This window comes from Felis catus, chromosome B1 (assembly GCF_018350175.1).
Source record: "Felis catus isolate Fca126 chromosome B1, F.catus_Fca126_mat1.0, whole genome shotgun sequence".
NCBI classification, from domain to species: Eukaryota; Metazoa; Chordata; class Mammalia; order Carnivora; family Felidae; genus Felis; species Felis catus.
The window spans coordinates 117,062,930-117,078,926 of NC_058371.1; the positions used below are offsets into that span (position 1 = coordinate 117,062,930).

Here is a 15,997-nt window from a genome sequence, read left to right on the forward strand (position 1 = left end):
ACCAAGTCCTAAAACATTATGGGAAGTAATTTGCCTAACACCTTTACGAATGATGGAGAAGGAATTCAGCTTCATAGTATTTATGACTTAAAAATCCTATGTTTTGGTCCGTGAGTTCGAGCCCCGCGTCAGACTCTGGGCTGATGGCTCAGAGCCTGGAGCCTGTTTCCGATTCTGTGTCTCTCTCTCTCTCTGCCCCTCCCCCGTTCATGCTCTGTCTCTCTCTGTCCCAAAAAAAAAAAAAAAAAAAAAAAAAAAAAAATCCTATGTTTTGAAATCTTTCCATAAGAGCTAGAAAGGTTGATAATAATTCCCATCTGATTCTTCCTAAAAGCTTTGTGGCACACCTACATTGTTTGAGAATCTCAACTCATTTTTCAAGAATGAACTACAAGAACTGTAAGAATTAGTAACAGGCTCTTCTGGAGCCATTGATTTCCTTCGAAGGGTAGACTGATAGTTTTATAATGGAACTGGGAAAACAGGTTTTATCTTACAGCCAGTGCAGTGTATTCCTTTAGTTAATGAGACCTGAAACAATAGTAAATATGAAGTAAGTGTTAATCACCATCTAAAGAATAGGTCTTGGGACATCTGGGTGGCTCAGTCAGTTAAACATCTGACTCTTGATTTTGGCTCAGGTCCTGATCTCATGGTTTGTGAGTTCAAACCCTGCATCAGGCTCTGCACTGACAGCATGCAGCCTGCTTAGAATTCTCTCTATCCCTCTCTTTCTGCCCCTCCCCACCCATGCTGTTTCTCCCTCTCTCAAAATAAATAAATAAACACTTACAAAAAATGAAGACTAAGTCTATGTTGGTATGGTGCTCCTTTCTTTTGTGTCTGGGTATGCAAAGAGTCCTTAAATCATCTGTAAGGAACATCATAGTGGAAAGCATCTTTGAACACCACACTGTAAATGGACAAAAGGTAAGGGAGCAGAGTCCGGGAAGTTGATAATAGAGTTAGAGCCACAGGATACAGAAAATTTTAAGGCTGTTGCATTTCCTTGAGAGATCATGTATTATTCATTTGGTGTCTAACACTACTGCATAAATTTGTTGAATTGATTTAGAATGAATTGAGTTATGGAGGATTCATAAGAGTTTTACCATTTGTTCTTAAATATCTTATTCTCAGTTTTTGGTTTGATTGACAGTTTCCTTTCTAGTCTTTAAAGGTATTATAGCAAGGCAGTGGTTTGTCCAATCCCTTTCTGTTGCTTATGAGATTAGAGAGCATGTATCATTCTGATGAAACTTGATAATCCCAAGACATGTTTCCTGTTTGCTGGTGTAATCAGAAACATCTCAGATCTGCTCTTACATTATATGAAATTTCAAAGTAGATTAATTTTTGTGAATAAAAATAAAAGTTTACAATGTGCTATCTTTAAATTTTTTTCCTAATCAATCAAGCTTATTTTCTTTCTTTCTTTCTTTCTTTCTTTCTTTCTTTCTTTCTTTCTTTCTTTCTTTCTTTCTTTCTTTCTTTCTTTCTTTCTTTCAAGAGAATTTATTGCCAAGTTAGCTAACATACAGTGTATACACTGTGCTCTTGGTTTTGGGGGTAGATTCCTGTGATTCATCATTTATATACAACACCCAGTGCTCATCCCAAGAAGTGCCCTTCTCAGTGTCCATCACCCATTTTCCCCTTCCCCCTTACACACCCCCCATCAACCCTCAGTTTGTTCTCTGTATTTAAGAGTCATTTATGGTTTGCCTTCCTCTCTGTTTGAAATTATTTTTTTCCCTTCCCTTCCCCCATGGTTTTCTGTTAAGTTTCTCAAATCCCACATAAGAGTGAAAACATATGCTGTCTTTTCTCTGATTGACTTATTTCACTTAACACAATACCCTCCAGTTCCATCCACATTGTTGTGAATGGCAAGATTTCATTCTTTCTCATTGCCGAGTAGTATTCCATTGTATATATAAAACCACATCTTTATTATCCATTCATCAGTCGATGGACATTTGGGCTCTTTCCATAATTTGGCTATTGTTGATAGCGCTGCTATAAACATTTGGGGTACATGTGCCCCTGTGAATCAGCATTCCTGTATCCTTTGGGTAAATTCGAAGTAGTGCTGTTACTGGGTCGTAGGGTAATTCTATTTTTTATTTTTTGAGGAACATCCACACTTTTCCAAAGTGGCTGTACCAGTTTCCATTCCCACCAACAATGCAAGAGGGTTCCCATTTCTCCACATCCTCGCCAACATCTATTGTTTCCTGAGTTGTTACTTTTAACCATTCTGACCTGTGTGGGGTGGTATCTCAGTGTGGTTTTGATTTGTATTTCCCTGATGATGAGTGATGTTGAGCATTTTTTCATGTGTCTGTTGGCCATCTGGATGTCTTCTTTGGAAAAGCGTCTATTCAGGTCTTCTGCCCATTTCTTTACTAGATTATTGGTTTTTCCGGTGTTGAGTTTGGTAAATTTTTATAGATTTTGGATACTAACCCTTTATCTGATACGTCATTTGTAAGTATCTTTTCCTATTCCATTGGTTACCTTTTAGTTTTGTTGATTGTTTCCTTTGCAGTGCAGAAGCTTTTTATCTTGATGAGGTCCTAATAGTTTGTTTTGCTTTTATTTCCTTTGCCTTCGGAGACATGTCAAGTAAGAAGTTGCTGCAGGTGAGGTCAAAGAGGTTGTTGCCTTTTTTCTCTTCCAGGATTTTGATGGTTTCCTGTCTCACATTTAGGTCCTTCATCCATTTTGAGTTTGTTTTTGTGTATGGCGTAAGAAAGTGGTTTAGGTTCATTCTTCTGCATGTTGCTGTCCAGCTGTCTCAGCACCATTTACTAAAGAGACTGTCTTTTTTCCATTGGATACTCTTTCCTACTTTGTCGAAGATTAGTTATCCATACATTTATGGGTCCAATTATGGGTTCTCTATTCTATTACGTTGCTCTATGTGTCTGTCTTGATACCACACTGTCTTGATGATTACAGCTTTGTAGTAGAGGCTAAAGTCTCGGATTGTGATGCCTCCAGCTTTGGTTTTGTTTTTCAACATTACTTTAGCTAATTCATGTGGTCTTTTTGGTTCCATACAAATTTTAGGATTGTTTGTTTTAGCTCTGAAAAGAATGCTGGTGCTATTCTGATTGGGATTGCATTGAATGTATAGATTGCTTTGGGTGGTATCGACATTTTAACAGTATTTGTTATTCTAGTCCATGAGCATGGAATGCTTTTCCATTTCTTTGTGTCGTCTTCAATTTCTTCACTAAGCTGTCTATAGTTTTCAGCGTGCAGATCTTTTATCTCTTTGATTAGGTTTATTCCTAAGTATTTTATGGTTCTTTGTGCAATTGTATATGTGACTTTGCTGAATTCAGGTATCAGTTCTAGCAGTTTTTGGTGGAGCCTTTTGGGTTTTCCATATAGGGTATTATGTCATCTATGAAAAGTGAAAGTTTGACTTCTTTGCCAGTTTGGATGCCTTTTATTTCATTTTGTTGTCTGATTGCTGATGCTAGAACTTCCAACACTATGTTAAACAACAGTGGTGAGAGTGGATATCCCTGTTGTGTTCCTGATCTCAGAGGGAAAGCTCTCAGTTTTTCCCCATTGAGGATGATATTCGCTGTGGGCCTTTTCATATATGGCTTTTATGGTAGTAAGGTATGTTCCTTCTATCTCAAATTTCTTGAGGGTTTTATTAAGAAAGGATGCTGTATTTTGTCAAATGCTTTTCTGCATCTGTTGACAGGATCATATGGTTCTTATCCTTTCTTCTGTTAATGTGATGTATCACATTGATTGATTTGTGAATATTGAACCAGCCATGCAGCCCAGGAATGAATCCCACTTGATCATAGTGAATAATTCTTTTAATATAGTGTTGAATTTGATTTTCTAGTATCTTGTTGAGAATTTTCATATTCATGTTCATCAGAGATATTGGCCTGTAATTCTCCTTTTTAGTGGGGTCTTTGTGCAGTTTGGGAATCAGGGTAATGCTGGCTTCGTAGAATGAGTCTGGAAGTGTTCCTTCTGTTTCTATTTTTGGAACAGCTTGCGAGAACTTAACTCTGCTTTAAATGTCTGGTAGAATTCCCCTGGAAAGCCATCTGGTGCAGGACCCTTATTTTGTTGGGAAATTTTTGATAATGGATTCGATTTCTTCACCGGTTATGGGTCTGTTCAAGTTTTCTGTTTCTTCCCATTTAAGTTGTGGTAGTGTGTGGGTATCTAGGAGTTTGTCCATTTCTTCCAGATTGTCCAGTTTGTTGGCATATAATTTTTCATAGTATTCTCTAATAATTGTTTGTTTTTCTGTGGTATTGGTTGTGATCTCTCCTCTTTCATTTGTGAGTTTATCTATTTGGGTCCTCTCTCTTTTCTTTTTGAGAAGTCTGGCCAGGGGTTTATCAGTTTTGTTTCTTCTTTCAGAAAACCAGCTTTTAGATTCATTGATGTGTTGTACTGTTTTTTTGGACTCTGTATTGTTTATTTCTGCTCTAATCATTATTTCTCTTTTTCTGCTGGCTTTGGGGTTTCTTTGCTGCTCTGTTTCTAGTTCCTTTAGGTGTGAGGTTAGATTCTGTATTGGGGATTTTTCTTGCTTCTTGAGATGGGCCTGGATTGCGATGTATTTTCCTTTTAGGACCTCTTTTGCTGCATCCCAAAGGGTCTGGAATGTTGTGTTTTCATTTTCATTTGCTTCCATATATTTTTTAAGTTCTTCTTAAATTCCTGGTTGACCCATTCATTATTTAGTAGGATGCTCTTTAACCTCTGTTTATTTGTAGGCTTTCCAAATTTTGTGTTTTGTTGATTTCAAGTTTCATAGCATTGTGATTGGAAAACATGCATAGTATGATCTCAGTCCTTTTATATTTGTTGAGGGCTGTTCTGTGACCCAGTATGTGATCTGTTTTGGAGAATGTTCCATGTGCACTTGAGAAGAATGTGTATTCTGCTGCTTTTGGATGAAAAGATCTGAATATATCTGCTAAGTCCCTCTGTTCCAGTGTATCATTCAGAGCCATTGTTTTTTAACTGATTTTCTGCCTGGATGATCTATCCATTGACGTAAATAGAGCAAATATAGTAAATAGTCCCCAATAATCACAGTATTGTTATCTGTAAATTTATTTATGTTTGTGATTAGTGGATTCATATATTTGGGTGCTTTCACATTGGGGGCATAAACATTTATAATTGATCCTCTTCTTTATGGATAGACACCTTAATTATGATATAATATAATTATATATTTAATATATAATTAAATATAATTAATATAATTCTTCATCTCTTGTTACAGTCTTTGTTTTGAAATCTAGTTTGTCTAATATAAGTATGGCTACTCTGGCTTTCTTTTGACATCCCGTAACATGATAGATGGTTTTCCATCCCTTCACTTTCAATCTGCAGGTGTCCTCAGGTCTAAAATGAGTCTTTTATAGGCAGCATATAGATGGATCTTGGTTTTTTATCCATTCTGATACCCTATGTCTTTTGATTTAGTATTTAGTCCATTTACATTCAGAGTGATTATTGAAAGATATGGATTTAGTGTCATTATTCTATTTGTAGGTTTCATGCTTGTGATTATGTTTCTGCTGCTTTGTAGTCTTTGTTGCTTTGCTGCTTTCCACTCGCAGCGCACCCCTTCGGATCACTTTCAGGGCTGGCTTAGTGGTCATGAACTCCTTTAGTTTTTGTTTGTATGGGAAAGCCTTTATTTCTCCTTCTATTCTGAATGACAGCCTTGCTTGATAAAGGATTCTTTTTTTTAAACATTTTTAAAAATGTTTTTATTTATTTTTGAGGGAGAATGAGACAGTGTGTGAGTGGGGAAGAGCAGAAAGAGAGATTGGGAGACACAGAGTCCGAAGCAAGCTCCAGGCTCTGAGCTGTCAGCACAGAGCCTGATGCGGGGCTTGAACCATGAGCTGTGAGATCATGACCTAAGCTGAGGTCAGATGCTTAACCGAGTGAGCCACCCAGGCGCCCCTGGATGAAGGATTCTTGGCTGCATATTTTTCCTGTTCAGCTCATTGAACATTCCCTGCCTTTCCTTTCTGGCCTGTCAAGTTTCATTGGACAGATCTGCTACTACCCTTATGTGTCTACGCTTGTAGGTTAAGGCCCATTTGTCCTTAACTGTTTTCAGAATTCTCTCTTTATCCTTGTTTTGCCAGTTTCACTATGATATGTCATGGTGTTGACCTGTTTTTATTGTTTTTAAAGGGAGTTCTCTGTGCCTCCTGGACTTGGATGCCTGTTTCCTTCCCCAGATTAGGGAAGTTCTCAGCTATAATTTGTTCATTTTTGTTTTTTTTTTTATTTTTTAACGTTTATTTATTTTTGAGACAGAGAGAGACAGAGCATGAACGGGGGAGGGGCAGAGAGAGAGGGAGACACAGAATCTGAAGCAGGCTCCAGGCTCTGAGCCATCAGCCCAGAGCCCAACGCAGGGCTCAAACTCACGGACCGCGAGATCGTGACCTGAGTTAAAGTCAGACGCTTAACCGACCGAGCCACCCAGGTGCCCCATCAGCTATAATTTGTTCAAATAAACCTTCTGTCCTTTTCTCTTTCTTCTTCTTCTTCTGGAACTCCTGTAATATGGATATTATTTCATTGCATTGAATCTCTTAGGTCTCTAATTCTCTTCTTGTGGTCTAGTAATTTCCTTCCTTTCCTTTTGTCAGCTTCCCCATTTTCCATGATTTTATCTTCTATTTCACCTATTCTTTCCTCTGCTTGTCCCATCCTTGCTGTCCCTGTGTCTAGTTTATTTCGCACCTCATTTACAGCATTTCTTAATTAATCGTGACTATTTCTTAGGTCCTTGATCCCTGCAGCAATAGATTCTCTGCTGTCTCTTGTGCTTTTTTCACACCCAGCTATTAGTTTTACGACTATTATTATAAATTCTTGATCAGATATATTGTATCTGTTTTGAGCAATTCTCTGGCTGTCAGTTCTTCCTGGAATTTCTTTAGAGAATTCTTTCATTTTGTCATTTTAGCTAGTTTTCTGTCCTTTACATGTTTTAATAGCTTGTTATGTGTCCTGTACCTGTGAGTACTACTGTATTAAAAAGGGGTCATACACTGTTCAGGGCCTGGCAGTTCAGAAGGGGTTTTTGGAGTGTGTTACGTGCACTCTGTTCCTGTGTCTTGGCTGCTTTGTCTCACTCCTTGTAGTGGTGGATTGGATCATCCACCAGGTGTGCTTTGATTGGTTTGTTGAAGTAAACTTCGAAATGAGAAGGATGGGGGGAAGAGAAACCATATCCCAAACAGAGAGAGATGATAGGAGTGGAGAAAAAAACCAGGCAGAGAATCAAAGAAACTATAGGGTTTAATCCACAAAGAGAAAGAGGAAAATAAAGAAGAAGGAGATACAGAAAAGGTGTAAAAAGAACAGAGTAAAAATGCCTGATTAAACAAACAACCAGAACAGAGAAAAAAAGAAAAAGAATATATATATATATAGTTAAGAATTGACCAAAAATCAAATCAGAAACTATAAGGCTCTGTCCCACCAAGCTGTCTCTGTATACCCCTGGACATGCCTCTGTCAGTTTGTATCCTGGATTCCTGGAATTCCAAGTATTCTGACCTCAATACTACTGCCTTTGAGGGATGAGGGAAATTCTGGTACCCCTACTCCTCCACCATCTTGACTCCTCCCCTACAAGGTGCTTTTTAAAACTATATGATTCCTCAGAATTCCCCCTGCCACCAACGGCTTCTGCAGGGTCCTCTATTGGCACCATTGACATTTTGGATGGATAATTCTGTTACAGTGGACTTTCCTGTTCAGTATCCCTGGCTTCTTCCCATTAGATGCTAGTAATACCTCCCTGTTTTTGACAACGAAAATTGTCTCCAGACAATGTCAGATAGTCTCGAGAGGGCAAAATCACCTCTGGTTGAGGATCAATAATCTAATTTATAACTGAGCTAACCAGTGTGGCCAGCCTTACACTAGTAATTATGTGATAACTTCAAATTTTTGTTTTATAAAGATCTCCTGGCATGAGGTGTGTAAGTCTCCCCAGCAAGATCGGAAACCTTTGAGAACAGGGATTTTGTTAGATACATAGTGTTTAACATAGTGATGGGTACTTAATAGAGCTTAGACATATGAGAGTCTGGTTAATATAATTGTGCATATTGCCCTACAAGTGAGATTTCAGTTTACTTTATAAAATCGTGCTAATCTGTTGTGTGTAATTAGGTTGTAACTAATTATAAATTCCTGTAGATTTATATTAAGATTTTAGATTCATTTTGCAAATGTTCTGAAAGGACTTATTTGACTTTATGGTTTCAGATCTGGGTTTTTTTCCTTCTCAAATTTCAAAACACAAAAGTGACTTTCTTTTGCGTACCTTGCTTTCCAAATGTAAAACTGCATTTTGAATCATGAAAGAATTTGTTCTGAAGCATGTGTTCAAATTTTAGCTTGCAGTGAAATTCTGTAGGGCCAACAGGATATAGGAAGGATGCATGCATATAAACTTGGCATTGGCAACTCTGAAGGAACCACTGAAATAACTTTCTTTAATGCATGGAACATCTGCTTCAACATCATGCAATTTCTTGGTTTCCTTTAAAATCTTGTTAAGGCATTTTATGAAACCTGTTTTATCTGTATTTTTAACATATTCTTCCAGTGTCATTCATTGTCTTAAGGCTGTATTCTAATATGTTAAAAATTTACTTTTCACTTGTAACTGATAAATGTGGTTTGCAAAACAGCATTTTAAGAGGATTCTCAGCTCTCTATTTTATCCCCAAGCAGCAAAATCCAGGTTTATACTATGTAATGATATGCATGGGTTTATTTTCTGTTTAGTAGGAGTTTCTAGGCCTAGTACATTAAATTTCAAGATCTATAAATAACTTTAGTTTCTAAAAAGGAATCAAGATACTTAATTTTAAAAGGGATATCATAATAGGCTTTATAGACTATTTTTACATTATCTTTAATTATTAAAGCTTTATTAAATTTCATTCTGTAATGCTTCTAACCTTTCATATGTATTTTCTGATAGATGAGTAAATTTCTCCAAAGCCTTGAAAATGCTGCATTTCTTTTCTCTTTTAAGGTTCTTTCTTGTGGAGAGGTTATTCGTGTGAAGATCCTTGGAATTTTGGCTCTTATTGACCAGGGTGAAACAGACTGGAAAATAATTGCTATCAATGTGAATGACCCTGAAGCCTCAAAGTTTCATGGTAAGTCTGTAACTTTCCAGAAACAGAAGTAAATCAGTATGTCATTTGAATTCTTAGCATCTAAAGGGGGGCTCATGTAAAACAGAATATGTATATTTGATTTTTTTATTCTCTTCATCCACAGATTATAAAGGAGAATCTATTATGATTGTATCTGAGTTGTGTCATATTGCTAGGAAGAACAAGAAAGAGAAAAGGCTAGATAGACAGGTGGTACCTCAGACTAAGAAAATACAGTCTGTAGGTTCCCTCCCTCCTTCCTTCCTTTTTTTTTGCTTAAATTTCTCTTGTTCATCTGAGTAAGTAGAAAACTAAGGAAGGCATGTTCATCAAGGACATACGCTGTTTCTGTATCTAGTTTTTGTCCTGTGTTGCAAAAATGGAGGGCAAGATAACTGTCCTTTGAGAAAATTTTGATGTCCTAGAAATTTAAGTTCTAGAAATAGCTTGGTATGATAAAGAGTGGACTTTGTTTGGAGTCACACACACCTCAGTTTGAGTTCTGGCTGTGCTACTTTCTGAGTGATTTGGGGTAGATCATCTAACATTTGTGAATTTCAGTTTGGTCACCCATTAAGGGAGATAATTATATCTACTTGTGAGCTTGTCCACACTAAGAGATGATTCACTTAAAGCATCTGGCTGTCATATCAAGTGTTGAATATATGGCCACTGTTATTATTCTCTATTTTCCCCCCTATTTTTCTAGCCTTTTTTCTTTCAGTTTCATTCTTTCCACGTTCCTGGTTTCTTCTAGGCCTCAGTTAGAAAATATGCCATTTCTGAATGGATGGGAACTCATTAACACTTAAGTGTTAACCTCTCTTATTTTATGTGCATTTAAAACCTTTTCTTGCACATGGAACAGCAAGAGATTTTATGCCATTCTTGAGTGTAATTGAGAAAGGAAAGGATCTGATAAGGTGAAGTACAAATAACCTCAGGGGCAAAACTAAAACATAAAACTACAATTAAAATATGAGGCTTTAGTTCATAACCATATATATTTCTTGTCTGTCTTTTATTTTACCCTGGGTTTCTTTAGTATATTTCTCATATATATGTATGTAAGAGAAGCAGAATACACTGTTAAACATTCTTTAATGCATTAACTGCTCCTCAAATGAGAACTGATAAAATAATGGTGCAGCAGCCAGTCAAAACAAATCACGTAAGTAACTGATTGGTGATATGACACACTGAAGTTATGAAACTCTGTTAAGGGATGCCCCCTCTACACTGGAGAGGCTGAGTGCCTGAATGAAACTATGTGTTAGGTGGAATAAACTATTCTTTAGCCCAGTTCTGTTCCAGATGTGATTTAACTTTGTGAACTCTCATCATATGCCAAGCACTTGTACCTGTTCTAGTACATATTATTATTCTTAATTTAAAAGGTGCTCTAAGGATTTAAATAATTGGCTCAAGTTTGCACATCCATTACATAGTAGAACTATGATTTGAACTCATTTCTGTCTGATTATAAAGTCCATGTCTACCTATAATATTGTACTAAGCAGTTAATACTTGATTGTAGTAATTCATGGTTTTTGTAACTAGCAGTATTATTGAAACAAGATTACATAAGGCTAATAACTACCTCATGTTTCTCTTGAGTTTGCTAAGGGTTAGAATGAAAAGTTCTCTTTCTTTACTTTAATTCTATTTGTTTCCTGAATGAAGATGACTTTGCACTTTGGCATCTTCTAAATTCTTTTTGTGTATGTTTGTACAAAAAGACACACCGGAAGGAATACTGAAGCTTATTTAGGTTGAGGTGACATCAGACCAGAATAATTACAAGAACTTGTTGAGTACTATTGACATATTTTGCTCTGAAATGATGTGCTGACATTGTGTTTTGTATTTATTTCCTGAATGAGTAAGGAATATGGGGGGAAATGGATATTATTTACTTTAAGGATATTTGCCTATTGTTCACTCTGGGTAGTACCTTAAGTAATCATATATGTAGATTTTGTAGAGTAAGTTATTCTATAGTTTTAAGAGTTTGAAATGTTTTATTCTTAATTCCTTTTGCCTTCACCTTATTGTGATATATTCTACGTATCTGTATTGATTTTTTCTCTCTTCTTTTTATAGTGACCCAAGAAAAAAATAGATGCAGGCACAAAGGCTGAAGAAATCATAGTAGAAATTTTTTAAATTATAAATCATGGAATACTAGATGACTCTATGTGGCAGAGTCATAATAATTATTAATTATTTTTAATTTAAGCTCAAGTTTTTGTTTATACTTGTATCTCTCAAACATGATCCAGCTGTTCTCTCAACTATTTCAGACAAAAGACAGATTTTGTTGTCCTGCTGCTTGAGCAAATGTTAATTGACAGAAATCATTCTTTTTTTTTGTTTTGTTTTATTTATTTATTAGAGAGAAAGAGAAGTGGGGGGAAGGGACATAGAGAATCCCAAGTAGGCTCCACATGGTCAGCATGGAGCCCAATGTGGTGCTTGAACCCATGAACTAGAGATCATGACCTGATCCAAAACCAAGAGTTGGATGCTGAACCAACTGAGCCACTCAGGTGCCCCTGACAGAAGTCATTCTTAATTTTACTTTTTTTTTCTTCATTATTTAGCCTGGTGTGTTGTTTGTGTTTTCATTACCACCTACTAAAGTGGGGCATTAGAGGGGATGAGAACTGAGAGATGCTCCGTAATTGCAGGGGTGGAAAGCTTCCTAAATTTGTGAAGAAATTAAAAAAAAAAAAAAAACAGTTCATATGATTTGATTATGATATTTAATAGTCTTCTATTATAATAACTTATCTTCTCAAGGTACCTACCGTGTAGTTCAGTAAGAGCCTAAGTATTGTAACCATGTGGCTTATTTTATATGTTCCAGATTAAAAATTGACCTTTGGCAGGAGAGAGGAGACCTTACAAACAAATAAAGGAATCAATTTCTTGATTTCTAGATTAGATGAAATACCTATTATAACAACTTGTGATTTTATTGCAGTAAGATAAAAATGTATATTTGGACCCATATGATTAAATAAATATTAGCTAACAGATAATCAAGTTTGTTGCTGTTCTCTCTCTACATCTTTGAAAATTAACAATATTTAATCATAAATTAAGCAACATTTAAACATTTTATTATGTGTCCATTCCACATCTAACCTTCCAGAATCACAAACACAGTGTTTTGGATGGCATTTTTAATTATAAAAATAATCATGCTTGGAAATAAAAACTCAGAAGTGTAAAAATACAAAATAAAAAGTACAATTCTCCTTCCCACTTCTCACGCCACTCTGACTTCTCCGGTCTGTATCTTCTTCCTTGTATGTTTTTAGTTCCCCTGCACAGTTGCTTCTCTACTCAAGCATTGTATTTCTTAATTTATGTCTTTCCTTTTGACTCAAGTTGCTGCTCCAAAAACTTAGGAATTTAATTTCTTACACATTTTTAAATTATGTTACTGTATTTCTTCTTCGATTATGTTAATAGCTCTAATTATTATACTTTGGGCATTATTTATCACTTCATTACTTTTGAACAATAAATTGTGGTTGCCCAGTACAAAACCAGGGCATGGAGGTTTCTGCACTACTTCTCTGTCCTTTTCAGACCAGTTTCTCTGACCTGTACAGTAGCTCCACAGTGGCTAATTTTATCATATTTAAATTCTGTTCTTTAACTGTTTTCATATTTTGTCTCTTGAGTCTGAAAATTGAAAAATAACAAATAACATTTATAGTGTTTATGTGAATAATACTATTATTCTCCTCCTTTATCATATTAATTATGGACACAAGAGAATAGCTTGCTGCACAGCAATCATCACGGGGTTTCTTTTCATTGCCCTGGGTTAATAGTTCTGTTTTTTCTTAGATTCTTTCATGTCCTCTTTTTCATTTTCATTGTTGGCTGGTGTACATTTTCCAAAAATTTTTACATGACGTTGTTGGGAGATTGATTCTGAGTCCATACATGTCAGAAATGTCTTTTTCGGGGTCAGTTTCTACTTAAATAGCTTTAAAATACCTAATGCAATAACTTAAAAAAATTACTGTGTATAATTTGGGATTTTATCACAAAGGAGTGATTTTATAACAGTGTAAATATTTGTTGTCTTTACTTCTTGGAATTTTTATTAGATCAATAGGAAGAAAAGTTAAAATCATGTAGGGGAAGGGATAGCTATCTATAATTTTTTTTTAATTCGGTAGTTTTCTGAGGATGTGTGTAATACAGAAATTTATAAAGAAATTTTTGTTCATTTTCATTGTTGTTTAGACATTTAAAAAATAAATCCCTCATTAATTTCCACTATCTTAAGAAAAAACAAGCTGTTTTTTTGACATGATCAGTACCTATGTTTTCTTTTTTGAAAAAAAGAAGTCTGTTTTAATTTACTGACAGTATGTCCTTCTTTATTTCCATACATATTTTTAAAATTTTTTGGAGAATTATTACAATTCTACAAGGAAGTTTTAGGGTTGTTGTATTATGAAATCACTTCTTTGATCCAGATGAACATATATGTGCAGACTGTGGTAGGCTGTAATGACCTGTTCTAATATTTGTAGTTTTTAACTTTGACATGGCTGAACTAAAACTAGCCATTGCATCAGAGAACGTATTCAGTTAGAAACTGTGATTGCTGGCTGTATTTCTGTAATTTTAATCTTATTATTTAAATCTTCCAGGTTTTTCTTCTGAAGCAGAAATAGCCATGGTGAAACTCCAAAAAGAAAAGTCTAAATAACATTTAAAAACAAATTTCTTGTGTTCCCTGGTAGAAAATCAGTCACTTTGGCTGGCTCATTAACACCTGGAGAGCACTAAGACCTTTTAATACCCTGTAATTAGGTTCCAGGCTCTAATGCTCTTAATGGTACCTTAATGGCCTGAAAGAGTTAATAAGACTCCCAGGGCTCCTAAATTGTTACTAGAGAATGCCTTGGCCATTAGGGATAATAGTGCTTGGTTATGAAATAACCAAGTTCAGCTTTTTAAGAAAATTGAAATGCGAGGGCATGTGTAATTTCTCCTTGGGTTAAATTAACCACCTTCTATAATGTAGAGCTTCACATACTCACCAGACAGATGTTTGAACCTCTTCAGAATGCCAGTGATGCCTGAGGACCTTATGTCAGGTGAAGTAACCTCATAGGAGGTAATTTAGGCCTACAAGCTACTTCAACTTGCAGACTGTTAAAGATTTTTTTGTTTGATCTTTAAATAAATGAAAACAATTGTCTGTTCTATTGCTTGTGCAGTGATTTTGCAGTTTTTAAAAACAAAAAATTAGAAAACAAAAATTGAAATCAGAAAATTATATTGGTTTAGATACATTCTGGGATGAATAAATTACATGAGTAAAAAGGGAATTATTGAAAATGAGGACTTTTGGGGACTTTTTCAAAGGCCAGCACTGTACTGATCTTAGAAGTATCAGAATTTATCTGTATTTCATATATGTAGAATTTCAGCTTACTTTTAGAGAAATTTAAAAGTCATGTAAAACTGTATAGTTCTTCAATGTCTTTCAAGGCAGTTATAAACCTGTGGAAACCAACTCTCTTTGACTCAAATTTTCATTAGCTGAATGAACACCTAGTGTCCATGCAATTATGATCTGAAAAATAAGGAAATTTACATGGTGTTTGATTTCCTTACTTTTTAGAACACAACTTAATACTGTTATTTAGGGAGAAAAAAATAGAGAATAGCATAGAAATCTTAAAGGAAAATATTTGTGTTATCCTTTAGAACCAGCAAGAATAGAGTTCAGTTTGCTTTTCTGTGCATGGACTCGTTGGCCCGGAAGGGGGCTGGTATATCACCACTGTCATCCTTAATGCTCTCACATTTCTGTAACAACTACTGCATGTTTAGTAATTATGCTGAGTGTTTCTTCTGGAATATCTGTTTAGCTTATTTACATAAGCTCAGGCAAAATGTGATAGTGTCTCCCCTACCTTTTTTTCAGATTAAGGAACTGAGGCACTGGGGAGGGGGGATTCTTGGTTAGTAACTTGTCTAAAGTCATACATGGAGCCACTGGAATCCAGTTGGTCTCCAGAGCCTGTGCTGTTCACTGCATCCCACCACTCCTCTGAAAAATACTGGGGTAGTTGAATGTATCTGTGGCCTTGGACAGTGTTACTTTCTGGGAGTGCTGACCCTTTGCTCTTAAATAATGTAGGCATCAGTGAGTTAATTATGATTAGAGGTCCCAGTAAAAGGATGGTTTGTTTGATCTTCATTCCTTTGATTTCACTAATAGGTACTTCAACAGGCATGGGTGTGTAGGGATGGGGTGTGGGAAGAGGTAGTTTGAGGAACAGGGACAAATTGAGTAAAATGTACTATAATTAAGAATAGAATTACATCACTGGGAATATTTTGCTTCTTTTTTAAACCTTGACCTCTTCCAGTGTTTTTTTAGGTTTCAGTCATACTCTTGTGGTATGGTGAAGGGTAGAGGAGGCCTAAATTCTAAAATCCTCTCTTGTGTTTGTTAGTTACGTGGCCTTGGGAAAGTCTTATAAGCTCTGGAAGCTTTACTGTCCCCAACTCTAAAGGTGCAGAATTTATCCTCTAATCGGTGAATGATCCCTAGCATTTTTTCCATCTCGTAAATTTTGGTTCTAGGAAATATTTTTATTTTTGCTTTAAATGTTTATTTATTTTGAGAGAGAATGAGAGGAAGGAGCAAAGAGAGAGAGGGAGAGAGAATTCCAAGCAGGCTCCACACTGTCAGTGCAGAGCCTGATGCGGGGTTTAACCTTACAAATCTG

General features: G+C 35.8%; 1 protein-coding gene across 3 annotated transcripts in view; it reads left to right on the forward strand.

The window, feature by feature from the left end:
* Positions 1-15,997, forward strand: part of PPA2 (inorganic pyrophosphatase 2) — a 91,453-nt gene that overhangs the window by 35,608 nt on the left and 39,848 nt on the right. For all 3 annotated transcript variants that reach the window (XM_006930935.5, XM_006930936.5, XM_023252885.2), the window contains one exon: positions 9,092-9,218. In XM_006930935.5, the coding sequence (XP_006930997.1) occupies positions 9,092-9,218 (127 nt within the window). The remainder of the gene's footprint in view (positions 1-9,091; positions 9,219-15,997) is intronic.